General features: G+C 34.0%; 1 protein-coding gene across 1 annotated transcript; it reads left to right on the forward strand.

Annotated features, from left to right (window-relative positions):
• The first annotated feature begins 882 nt into the window (after positions 1-882).
• LOC147497540 (uncharacterized) lies at positions 883-1,571 on the forward strand. The gene has a single exon (XM_086562919.1). It carries the CDS (start codon positions 903-905, stop codon positions 1,569-1,571), a length of 669 nt encoding a protein of 222 aa, XP_086419045.1. The 5' UTR covers positions 883-902.
• The last annotated feature ends 13,001 nt before the right edge of the window (positions 1,572-14,572 follow it).

Consider the following 14,572-nt stretch of genomic DNA (forward strand, 5'->3'; position numbering starts at 1 on the left):
AACACCTCTCTGGAACTCCAAGTCATTGTTGGACTTTCTCACAATATTCACTGGAGGTACAGGTACAGGGACTTCCTCGTCATCCTCCTCCTCATCCTCCGCGTCCTCCTCTTCTGCATCATCAACACCCTCTTCGTCATCTTCTTCACCATCACCTACAGCTACACTCTTCCCACGATCCATATTTATATCATCTACATCTACATCTTCATCTAAATCTAAATCTAAATCTAAATCTACATCTACATCTACATCTACATCACTCAAAACTCTCCGCTTTCTTCTCTTTTGATTTCCTAACTCTACACCACTTACTACATTATTGGGATCATCCGCTTTCCAATCCCCTCTACGAACTGATGCTAAGGTGGTTGTTGCCCTTTCTCTCTTTTTCTCAGGCTCCTCCCGACCCGAACTACTACTCCCCCTACCTAACAACTTCTTAGCACCCGTGAAAACACTTTTTGCTACATTCTTCACATTCACATTCTTTGTTTGAGGCATTGCTACAAAATAAATAGGAGTTAAAAATAAGACATTCAACTAATTTAAATTGTTTATTAACAAGCAAATGCACAACTTCTAATACTAAGACATTCAACTTGTAAGTGTTTATTAACTTTGGAGTTCACTAACTAAAGTCTAAAACATGCATATCCATAGCTTCCTCTAATTCTATGGCCAAACATAGTCTACAAATACTGAAGCCTTCTTTTTTAATTTTACTTGTTTGCTTCATCACCAACAATTAACAAAGAAAGTTTGTTGTGGTAGATTGGTAGTTCTTTTGAGAAAGTAGTCCAAACTTGCAACTTCTCCACTATATTAACACCCCCTTGGTGCCCCACAAACAACATCTCCTTTTCATTCTAAACACACTCAACAGAGAAAAGATAGAGAAAATGGTTGTGATCACAGAAGAAATGAGAGCCAAGGCTGACCTTTGCTTTGCAGATGAGGAAGGAAAAGAGAGAAGCAAGTTCTTGCTCAAGGAAGTGGGACTGCCCACCGGCCTCCTTCCATTGAGAGACATACTAGAATGTCGTTACATGGAAGATACTGGCTTTGTATGGCTAAAGCAAAAGAATAAAATAGAACACAAGTTTGAGAATATTGGAAGACAGGCCATATATGGTACAGAGATCACTGCCTATGTTGATAAGTATAAGATCAGGAAATTGACTGGTGTCAAGATAAAGGAGATGTTAATCTGGGTTAGTTTGAATGAAATTTCTATCGACAATCCTGTCGATGGAAGGATTGCTTTCAAGGGATTGGCCGGTCTTTACCGGACTTATCCATTTTCAGCATTCAACAACCCTGAAGTCAAGATACAACTCGAGTATAAGTTACCACCCAAGATAATTGACAATGTCGAGGTAGCCGAGGAAGTAAAGGAAGCTATGGTAGTCGAGGAAGTAAAAGAAGCTATTGTAGCTGAGGAAGTAAAGGAAGCTATGGTAGCCAAGGAAGTGAAGGATCCCATAGTAGCCAAGGAAGTGAAGGAACCCATGGCAGTGATCAAGAAAGTAGAGGAACCCATAGTGGCCAAGGAAGTGATAAACTTGTAAGTGTTTATTAGCAAATTGCTTAGTTAACAAGGAACAAGAGAAGATAGGAGATGTCGAATGGAATGGTTAGAAAAAGGAGGTATGAAAGCCAATATCAAGTTTACAACGCCACTATTAAGCAAAAATATTTTGTGAAAGGTAAAACTTACAGGAGTCAAAATCAAAATTGGACATATATACATTCTAACTTATGGACTAGAAGAACAAGCTCTATAAGGTTTTGTGTTTGACAAAATCATGAGAAACAATAATAACAATCATATAAATGAGTGAACATAATCAAATTTAAAGTTAACAACAAAGCCTCAACTTTCTTCTCCGTTTAGGAAGTCAACATAGTGTAACAAACCATACCACAAACCAGAAGTTATTGTACAGCAGCTTCCCATTAAGTTATAATAGAATCAAATCTCAGTTTTCTAATAGTAGGAAGGTGAGAGACGCAACCCCATAGTCTACATTTTTAACTACTGATAATATGCTCTAAAATCTAAATCGCTTTTTTTTTTTTTTTTTTCGGTTTCCAAATGGTCCAAATGTCCGTAAAGATATAAGCAGTACTCAACAATCATCCGCATCGGTGGTTCAATCAAGCAAGGTAGTAAAATACTCTAAGAACCTCACTGATATTAAGTTATAACCTACAACTAAAGTTCCTCCAAGAAGCATAGATCTTCTTAGCATAGTCTACTATCTTAATATCTTATAAGTCCTACCAAGAGAGGGAAAAACAAAACAAACGGGCACGATATAACCAAAAATTACCGGAACAAATTGAACATATCCAAACATGTGAAACTTAAGAACAGTTTTTAAACAAGTAGCTGCCAAGTTACAGATTATTAAAATACATGATAACAGTTGACTCATCGCTTCTGGAATCAGACCAAAACTTAGTAGAAACCTTCCTTCTCAACTCAACTCTCTGATCATCATCATCATCTATAAACCTAGTAGATTCCGAACAAGGTTCAATCCAGCTCAGATTATCAGAACTAACAGACGACCCTCCAGACTCATCAACAGTCTCACCAACTATAGTCTTCCCGTAACGGTTCTTGCAAAAATATATCTAATAGGTATGAACTACGGCATTGTTTTTTGACTTGTATGAACCAACCAAATACAATGTACAATGTATAAACAAACACCTTGAACACTCAAACTACAATGTATGAACAAACTACAATGTATGAAAAAACTCACTTTGAAAGCAAAAAACTCACTTTGAAATTGGTATTGATAGAAGAGCTTGGGATCGAGATCGAGATCGAGCAGTAATTGAAACCACTAATTGATCGAGATCGAGCAGTATTTGAAACCACCAATTGATCGAGATCGAGCAGTAATTAAAACCACCAATTGATCGAGATCGAGCAGTAATTGAAACTCACTAATGGTGGGTTTGATCGAGATCGAGCAGTAATTAAAACAGAAATCGCGAGTTTAATTTTGTGGGTTTGATTTTGGTCGAGAGAAATCGCGAAGAGGGTTTGAAGGATAAAGGTGGTAGCCGGTTTTCCGGTTTCTTGGGTATTTGGTTGGGGGGTGTATGAGTCCAAGTTGTGCCCAACACAATGGGCAGACCCCGGCCCAACTCGGGGTCTGCCCAACACAAGTTGGAGTCTGGCAATAACAGGACCCACTTGTAAAGTGTAAACAAGTGACCTCCTCCATGATACTATGTTGGAGGGTAGGGGTGCAAGTGGATATCCAAATATTCGAATCCGATTATTCAAAAATTGGATATTATCCGAAAATTTTGGATTCGGATTCAGATTCGGATATTTTTTTTATGTCCGAACTGGTTTCGGATACGGATTCGGATACTGCCATATCCGCATCCAATAATATCCGATCCGATTTAAAAAATTAATAGTTCTTATATATAATTAATTTATTCATTTTTTATTGTATAAAATATTATATAAAATCATAAACTAATAATATAAAACTATAATAACAAAATAATAATAATAAATAACAAATATATATATTTATACTAGTTTTTATAGTGGTAAAATGAATTATTTAAAGCAAATAAAATTTTAATTTTCGGATCGGATATTATCTGATATCCGTTTCGGATATCCGAAATCGGATTCGGATATCAGTATAAATTTTCGGATTCGGATTCGGATACAGGCATATCCGCATCCGAACCTATCCGTTTGCACCCCTATTGGAGGGTCTGACTAGTAGGTGACCGGGCCTCGAGCCCAAACTAAGCAAGTCCCTCCATGGACCTAGTGGGAGTGATACTCTGAGCCTATGTACAAGAGAATGAAATTGGTCTTGCTCACTGCCAAGGGTGCACACTTTAATTCCTACCGGAAAAAATCATTGTTGTTTTGATCACACAAACTTATACGAAATTGATTGGATAAAATTTTCGAGTATTAACAAGTGGAATGGAGGGATAATCCGTTTTCTGCTACGGGTTCTTGTCTTCGGGACTAAGATAGTGAATCAGTGAATAAATCTTAATCAAGGAGAAAAGAGAAAACAATGGAATAGATTTCCAAAAAGTCAGTAACACTTTGGTTTTCAGTTTGAAAACGAAAAGCAAAATCTGAGGAGGGAAAGAAGACTCCTCCATACTAATGGAAACTAGGGATGTAAAAAGTCTCTTTCTAAAATTTGATATTCCTTGATCGCTACTGCACATCCATTTTGATAATGTAGAATTGATGCTTTTTGAGCATCAAGTATATATAAAGACACTACATGACCTCTGTTTTTTAGAAAGCAGAAAAAAAAGGATCGCATCTTATTGTATCTTTTGATCAAAGAAAAAAAGGATCACATCTTTAAAGTCATATTCATTACTACTAAGATTTAACAATTGTAAAGAGAAAGTTTGGTGTTCATTCATATTAATATCGCAGTAATTGGATGGACAGGGATTCATGCAATTCACTCTTGCTCCTACATTGCATTTGTGACATTGGATGGACAGGGGTTCATGGAACTTACTACTAGTCCTACACTGCACGTTCGTTAGACATTTTATGTTTTAATTTTTCTGTAGTCTAGATTTTTATTTTTATTTATTTATTTATTTTTAGTATAGTCTAGACTAGGGGTGACTTTGGATTTGATCGGATCGTATATATACATGTTTCCGTTTTGGAAAATTTTCTAAAAAAAATTCAATATGCATTATACATTCTAATTCCGATCAATTTTTTTTGGAATACTAATTTTTCGTCATAAATTGGACAATTATTCAAAATTCCATGAAAAAAAATAAGGAAACTTAAATTGGTTATTTTTGGAAAATTCAAAAATTTTAAATTTGTTTAGATTTTAGAAAGGGTCTAGCTACCGCAAGGATATCCTCATAGGGATGAGGGTCTGCGGACAGTTGGATGTGTGATCCAATGGTCTGAAAATCAAGAACAAAAAGGATAAGAGAGAAGATGAGAGGATGTTATATTTCTAGACCGTTGGATCACACATCCAGCATCCAATGGTCGTGGACCTCATCCCTATGAGGACATCCTCGGGTAGACAACCTCTTTTAGAAAATTCAATTCATTAGTTTTTTTTTTTTTTTTTGAAATGGCTAGGGGTTAAGGATACCCCAACCTTTTATTAATACAAATCAAGAGCGCAAGTACATTTTTCCTTCTTTATCCCCTTTAACCAAATCAAACATTTTTTGGTCCATTGGGGGGATATAAAGCAAAATATCATTACATGAAGACTTGCTCAGTTTAGATAGATAGTCAGCTACTAGATTTCCTTCTTTAAAAACATGCTTAAAAGAGATTTCTTCAAACTTCAAAGTATCGACCCATATCTGTGCTACTATATTCCAGCAATACCATGGAGGTGCCTCTTTCTTCTTCAGTATTTGGATCACTCTCATAAAGTCGGATCGAACTTGGAGTCTGTGGTGGCCAAATATCGTACATACCGATATTCGCCATTATTTCACTAATTTCTGATACAATATCGGCATGAGGGCCGATATATTCATGATAAATTTCAGGTACAAATGAAAGAGACAAGGAGGGAGGGACACATGGAAAAAAGCTATTGGAGGGACACATGTGGAACAACTATAAAATGAGTGAAGACAAAAGAGAGAGGGAGCAGATTCATTTCTCCCACTTTACTTTTTCTATTTCTCACATGTAAACAGAGAGAGAAAGAATGAACAGTCCATTAACCATTAATGGAATAAAGAATAAACTTAATTGATTAGATTCTCTTCTTGCATCTTACATTGGTGCCGTCTGTGCATCGAAGACAAGAAAACTTTGCTTTTCTTCTTCTTCGATTTCGAATCTATGTTCTGATGAAGGAGAGTTTGATTGGTCAATGAAGTGTTTCTTAATTTCCACCATTAAAGCTTCATGAGAGTGATGATGCATTCTGATAGAAAAGATGGGGTATCCAAACTAAAGTCATATAACTTTTCTTAAACTCCTTAAATTTGGTTTCTTGAAAACCACCTTAAATTGTTTTCTCTAAGTTCATTTTCTATTATATAAATTGATAATGGGTTACTTGGTTATGAAGTGGTGATGGTGAGTCTTGTCTAGGAAGATGGTCGGTTGAGATAATTATTAGGATTCGCTATATTTGAAGAAATGAGATAGAGATAAAATTTTTGTGAATTAGGTGAAAGCCTATACTGATAAATCATTTGGAGACTGATATAACTCGTTTACATGGGGTAACATGTGTTTTTAACTTGGAGCGGATACTAGGAATTTATGCAGTTAAATTTCATAACCAATACTGGAGGATACACAACAAAAAGTTCAATATCGATACCCAACAAAAAATCCGATACCCAACTTCGAAGACAATATTGAACCAATACTTGGTAGAGACATGCGTTTCTAACAGACAAGTGAGACAACAGACAAAAGTTCGAGACCCATACCAAACTTCAATTTCGAAACCGATACCGGTACCGGTATTTCAATTCCATACCCACAGATTCGACACCGAGACCAGTATCAAAGTTGATGCTGGAGACCAGAAACAAAGTTCGATACTGGGGGCGACTTGCCATCGTCGATACCGATACTGGGGGTGACTTTCGATAACCAAGTTCGATACCAAATTAACAAACCAAAGTTCAACATCAAAGACTCCACCAATACGATACCAATTTTGGATCCGAACTTTAAGTGCCGATATCGGGTTGAGAATAAGTAGAGGCAAATTTGGTGAATATAAACTGATTTGGCGTGATTAAAGAGTGATGCGAACTCAATTTTTTTTTTTTTTTTTTTTTTTCTAATAGTGTTGATGATAAACCTTAGTTATATAAATGTTGGGGTTTACTTATAAAGCTTGAGATGATGGGTTCTGGAGCTTGATTATATTGATAAGATTCTCTTCTTTTTTGTTGTTTGTTCAGGTTAGTCATGAATCAGGAGTAATAACCAAGTGTTTAATATAGAATTGGAAAAATATAGAGATGGGAATAATTTATGGAGTACTCTAATTTATGAGCTTTTAGAGAAGAAGAGAGACTCATGTGAAAGAAGGAAATTCGATACCTATATTGGTCTAAATATTTCGATACTTGGATATTTCGATATTGGGTATCGAAATTGCACACTTGGAGATATATCATTTCGAGGTCGAGATATAAGAAGCTGATAATGGATTGGCTAAATTAGAGATAATCACTTGGGGTTGATATGTCGATATCCGATATGAACAAACCATTCGGAGCCGATGGCAGATAAATATTTGGAGCTGATATAAAAATATCACTTGGGGACAAAAATTATATTTATGATATTTCATTAATGTTTTAAGGTGAAGAAAATACCGATATGAAATTATCGCTTGGGGGCGACTTTTTAATAACAATATGGATCTATCAAGTGGAGATTGGATTAAGAGCTCAAAATTTTCTTTTATCCAAAATTTTATTTATCAAATCCTATTTTGAACTCAAAAAATTTAATTGTCAAAATCTTACTTTTGGATTCAAAAATTCTTTTTATCAAAATCAAATCCTATTTCGAATTCAAAATTTTTATTTATCAAATCCTATTTTGAACTCAAAAATTTTAATTGTGAAAATCCTATTTTGGATTCAAAAATTCCTTATATCAAAATTCTAATTCAAATTTTTAGTTGTGGAGAATCCTTGTGAGTGCTCTACGCATCGCCTCCGATGTCAAAGAGCGATGTATGGCCCAAGGCAAAATCCTATCTCAAAAAAATAATAATAATAAATAAATAAATAATAAAAAAAATATATATATATATATATATATAACAAGAAATTGTCATCTCGAATTTCCAAAAATTACTTATAAAAATTTCCATCTCGGATGAACAGTGTTGGGGTGAACAGTATCGGATAAAATGATATATCAGATAAATAGTGTATATAAAGAGTGTGGATGCACACTATCGGATAAAAAGATATATCGGATGAATAATATATATGAAGAGTGTGGATACACATTATCGGATAAAGTGATATATCGGATGAATACTGTATATGAAGAGTGCGGATGCACACTATCGAATAAAATGATATATCAGATGAATAATGTATATGAAGAGTGCGGATGCATACTATCGGATAAAAGGATATATCGGATGAATAGTATATATGAAGGATGTCGCGGATAAAATGACACTGATAGTGTATATGAAGAAAACGGATCACGGAGACTATCGGATAAAATGATATATCGGATGAATAGTATATATGAAAATTTGAAAATTTCGGATGCAAATATCTATCGGATGAATAGTTTTTATATGAGGGCGAATATTCATGATGAATAGTGTATCGGATGAATAGTAAAAAAAACTTAAATTGTTTCTCGAAATCTTTAAATTTTCACTTATAAAATTTGAAAAAAGAATTCGAGGGGGCGAACCATTAATGGAATAAAGCCAAATTATTCTCTTCTTGCATCTTACATTACCGATATTCAAGAAAACATTATTTCACTAATTTTTATATAATTTGATCGGCATGAGGGCTTACTTTTCGATATATTCAAAACTGATTTAATTTCATACAGACCAAATGAAAATAAGAGACAAGGAGGGAGGGACACATGTGAAACAACTATAAAGGACCGAAGAATGGTCAAAGCAGAGAGAAGAGGCAGATTCATTTCTCCCATTTTTAAAACATTTCTATTTCTCTGAAATGTATAAGAAGAAGTCTTTGTTAATGGTAGATTTTGGGCGAATTAGTAGAGGGTAAATAGAAAGATAGCTTAGAATAGAAAGTAGCCATTAAAATAGCTTCTAGATCTAGATTTAATTGTTTTCTTTAATAACCATCCATTTCGAATGGAATAAAGAATAAATAAATTTCAATTTTAATTTATTAGATTTCTTCTCCATTAGCATCTTTCCACATTTAGTTCACCATGAGAATGGGTTTAATTGTTCACATGCTAGTTATGAATTGGTAGAAATGCCATGTATAATCCAAGACCCCTCTAACTCCTTTATCATAGAAAAACTTCCCTTTTCTTGCGACTTCTTGTGGGTTCGTAGTCTAATTCCCTTCTTCTCATAGACTTAAAAAACGACTAGTTAGATTAGAAAACATCCATGCTAGAGCACTAGGAGTGGAATCTTAACTTAATCTACTCCACTATATCTCATAGGATTGAGAGTAGAAAGATTTGATAAACTTATAGCATCATTAAGTTTAGTTTACTTACGTTTTGAATTCATCGTTTATTTCGTAGGTAAACTATTCATTTTACGTTTATCACTTTCCACCATTAAAGCTTCATGAGAGTGATGATGCATTCTGATGGAAAAGATGGGGTATCCAAACTAAAGTCATATAAGTTTTCTTAAACTTCTTAAATTTGGTTTCTTGAAAACCACCTTAAATTGTTTTCTCTAAGTTCATTTTCTATTATATAAATTGATAATGGGTTACTTGGTTATGAAGTGGTGATGGTGAATCTTGTTTGGGAAGATGGTCGGTTGAGATAATTATTGGGGTTCGCTGTATTTGAAGAAATGAGATAGAGATAAATTTTTGTGAATTTGGTGAAAGCCGATACTGATAAATCATTTGGGGACTGATATAACTCGTTTACATGGGGTAACATGTGTTTTTAACTTGGACCGGATACTAGGAATTTATGCAATTCAATTTCATAACCGATACTGGAGGATACACAACAAAAAGTTCGATACCCGATACCCAACAAAAAATCTGATACCCAACTTCGAAGATAATTCTGAACCAATACTTGGTGGTGTCATGGGTTTCTAACAGACAAGTGAGACAACAGACAAAAGTTTGAGACCCATACCAAACTTCAATTTCGAAACCGATACCGGTACCGGTACTTCAATTCCATACCCATAGATTCGACACCGAGACCAGTATCAAAGTCGATGCTCGAGACCAGAAACAAAGTTCGATACTGGGGGCGATTTGCCATGGTCGATACCGATACTGGGGGCGACTTTCGATAACCAAGTTCGATACCAAATTAACAAACCAAAGTTCGACATCAAAGACTCCACCAATACGATACCAATTTTGGATCCGAACTTTAAGTGCCGATATCGGGTTGAGAATAAGTAGAGGCAAATTTGGTTAATATAAACTGATTTGGCGTGATTAAAGAGTGATGCGAACTCAATTTTTTTTTTTTTTTTTTTTTTCTAATAGTGTTGATGATAAACCTTAGTTATATAAATGTTGGTGGGCTTACTTATAAAGCTTGAGATGATGGGCTTTGGAGCTTGATTATATTGATGAGATTCTCTTCCTTTTTGTTGTTTGTTCGGGTTAGTCATGAATCAGGGGTAATAACCAAGTGTTTAATATAGAATTGGAAAAATATAGAGATGAGAATAATTTATGGAGTACTCTAATTTATGAGCTTTTGGAGAAGAAGAGCGACTCATGCGAAAGAAGGAAATTCGATATCGATACTGGTCTAAATATTTCGATACTTGGATATTTCGATACTGGGTATCGAAATTGCACACTTGGAGATATATCATTTCGAGGTTGAGATATAAGAGGCTTACAATGGATTGGCTGAATTAGAGATAATCACTTGGGGTTGATATGTCGATATCCGATATGAACAAGCCATTTGGAGCTGATATAAAAAAATCACTTGGGGACAAAAATTATATTTATGATATTTCATTAATGTTTTAAGGTGAAGAAAATACCGATATGAAATTATCGCTTGGGGGCGACTTTTTAATAACAATATGGATCGATCAAGTGGAGATTGGATTAAGAGCTCAAAATTTTCTTTTATCAAAAATTTTATTTATCAAATCCTATTTTGAAATCAAAAAATTTAATTGTCAAAATCTTACTTTTGGATTCAAAAATTCTTTTTATCAAAATCAAATCCTATTTCGAATTCAAAATTTTCATTTATCAAATCCTATTTTGAACTCAAAAATTTTAATTGTCAAAATCTTATTTTGGATTCAAAAATTCCTTATATCAAAATTCTAATTCAAATTTTTAGTTGTGGAGAATCCTTGTGAGTGCTCTACGCATCGTCTCCGATGTCAAAGAGCGATGTATGGCCAAAGGCAAAATCCTAGCTAAAGTTAAAAAAAAAAAAATAAATAAAAAATAGAGTTGTGGATAATCCTTGTGAGTGCTCTACGCATCGTCTCCAATGTGAAAGAGCGATGTATGGCCAAAGGCAAAATCCTATCTCAAAAAAAAAAAAAAAAAAAATTACAAGAAATTGTCATCTCGAATTTCCAAAAATTACTTATAAAAATTTCCATCTCGGATAAATAGTGTTGGGGTGAACAGTATCGGATAAAATGATATATAAGATGAATAGTGTATATTAAGAGTACGGATGCACACTATCGGATAAAAAGATATATCGGATGAATAGTATATATGAACAGTGTGGATGCACACTATCGGATAAAAGGATATATCGGATGAATAGTATATATGAAGAGTGCGGATGCACACTATTAGATAAAATGATATATCGGATGAATAGTGTATATGAAGAGTGCGGATGCACACTATCGGATGAATAATGTATATGAAGAATGCTGATGTACAGTATCGGATGAATAGTATATCGGATGAACAGTAAAAAAAACTTTATATTATCTCGAAATCTTCAAATTTTCACTTATAAAATTTGAAAATTTCGAGAGGGGGCGATGTGGTGGCCAAATATCGTATATACCAATATTCACCATTATTTCACTAATTTCTGATACAATATTGGCATGAGGGCCGATATATTCATGATAAATTTCAGGTACAAATGAAAGAGACAAGGAGGGAGGGACACATGGAAAAAAGCTATTGGAGGGACACATGTGGAACAACTATAAAAGGAGTGAAGACAAAAGAGAGAGGGAGGAGATTCATTTCTCACACTTTACTTTTTCTATTTCTCACATGTAAACAGAGAGAGAAAGAATGAACAGTGTAATAACCATTAATGGAATAAAAAAGAAACTTAATTGATTAGATTCTCTTCTTGCATCTTACAAAGTCTACTTAATTAGGTTCATATCTATCGCACCTAATATCCCTTTTTGTACCCCAAGAAGTTCCTGGTGCAGCACCAAAAGTCTATTAGAGCTTCCACTGTATGCGATAATCACATCTCCATTGCAGTCTCTTATAACTCCTCCAAACCCCGCTATCCCACCTTGAAGAGATCCGTCAGAGTTAAGTGTGGGAATGGTTGTGCCCGACTTCTCCTATCAAACCCATTTTTCTTCATTGCGTTTGAACCTAGCTCCTACACCTAGTCTGAACAAGAGAGTTCTCAGTAATCCATCCTCTTTAACTGTTTCCAGCATCTTCCCTAAGTATGTCTTCATACTATTGAGTACTCGGATACTTACTACATCGACAATTCTGAAACACTATTTCTTGAGTCTCCAATTCCTTTCATTCCAAATGGCTTGGACAACAACACAAGTCAACGCCTTTATCACATCAACTGTTGTCGAATTTGATCTGCAGATACGCATCAAAATTCATTAGTTGAAAGCTTACAAAAATGGTTTTTGCGTGTGTAGGAATATATAGAATATAAAAGATTAAAAAAATACTTACTAAGGGAAATGGTTGTGATTACTGTAAGTAATTTGTGAAAGCACCAACAAATCTTAAGAAAATCAAAAATAATTTTGGAATTAGGATCCGATTGATTTTGGAAAATTCAGATCATAAAATCGCATTTCTAAGATATCCGATTCTGATTTGAATTAGAATTTCAAAAATTAGGAAATCAAAACTTGAAAAAAATTCAAATCACATTTCAAAAAAATCTGAAGTTTGGAAAAAAGTAGCACCCCTGGCCTAAACTCAAAACTCTAAACACTTTGAAAACCTTATGAGGCTCGAAGGTTTGACATGCATTTTTGAGGCTCAAAGGCTTTGAAAACTTTTCAGTAGCCCAAAGGATCGAGTATTTTTACCGAAATAGTTAGAATTTTTTTGTTCACCCAAAGTTCTTAGCTTGGCCCATGTAAATGTCTAACTTTACACCAAAGATTAAGACTTAGCTCTAAGTTAGGATAATGAGAAGGGGATGGTTTTGTTTGGTGTTAATGACTGTTTTTCATGAGTAAGAAAATGCCTACGTATCTAGCATTGGATAAGTGAAACTGGAATCAAACAACATGTAGCTCTAGAGGGTGGCTTTTATAGGTGTTGAAAGTGTACATCGGATATAACACATGTACTGATGAGTACAGATATGTGGTCAAGATGGATGACATGAGTCTATGAGACGCATGCGGATAGCAGTTGTAAGTGTTTAGGTTTATCTGAGTTGGCATATATAGGGTGTAATTAGAGGTGCCAATGGGTACACGATTACCCAGAACCGAACCGAAAAAGAAACCGAATGTTCCGGTTCTGGGTCTTAAAAAGTTAGACCCATTTAAAATAGGTCATTAAGAACCGAACCGATAAAGAACCGAAACTGTAGAACTGAATAGTAAAAACCGTGGGTACCCGAACCGGAACCAGAATCGATTATTGTGATTTTGATATATAAAATTTAATATTATATTACATTTAAGATAATAAAACTCATACATTATAATATAAAATATGTTTTTTACGTGTAAAAGTCTATTAAATTTATATAGCATAATAGTGAATGTGTGTTGTTAAATATATATTTTATAACAATACATTAAACAAGTGTATCATAGATGTTAATAATAATGTCAACGTGTATATTTTGAATTAACTAATACATTTTATATTTATTAACTTATGCACGTGTATATTTAAATAGGATACACTTACTTGATATATTGTGGTGCACGCACTTATTATAAACCAATATGTAGTGTGCATGTTAAAAATTAGTGATGAGATGTAATTGTAAGACGCATGTACTCGCATTTTCAATTTAAAATGCGAGTTAATACATGTGTACAAATATATGTGTATGCAAGTAAAATATATCAAGATAACAAATATATGTGATTGCACGTGTACACGATCGAGTTAATACAAAGAAACAAATATATGTATATGCACGTAAAAAAAACAAATTTTTGGAGTTATATATTTGATTATATTAATTTCTATATCAAAGCTTGAAATTATCACATGAATGGTAAATGTTTTAACGTGTGTATGATTGATATGTGTTCATAGATTGATGTAAATATGATTGTTAATACATTACTAATTATACATAAAATATTATCATGTAGGAAAAGAAAAAAATAAAAATAAAAATAAAAACAAGTTTTAGTGTTTAAATAATTGAAATTGTTTGATAATCATAATAAATAATAAAGACCCGAATTATAACCGAAACCGATAAAAAACCGTGGGTTTTGGGTTGGGTTCTATAATTCTCATACTAAAACCGATGAGAACCGAAATTGATAGAACCGCAAATAGTAAAACCCAAACCGAAACCGCTAAAACCCGACCCAAAACCGACCCGTTGGCACCCCTAAATGTAATGATGGTTTTCCGTAATGATGGTGATGATTGTAATGGTGCATGTATTACGGTGGGAAAT

Source organism: Coptis chinensis, chromosome 5 (genome assembly GCF_015680905.1).
Source record: "Coptis chinensis isolate HL-2020 chromosome 5, ASM1568090v1, whole genome shotgun sequence".
Taxonomy (NCBI): domain Eukaryota; kingdom Viridiplantae; phylum Streptophyta; class Magnoliopsida; order Ranunculales; family Ranunculaceae; genus Coptis; species Coptis chinensis.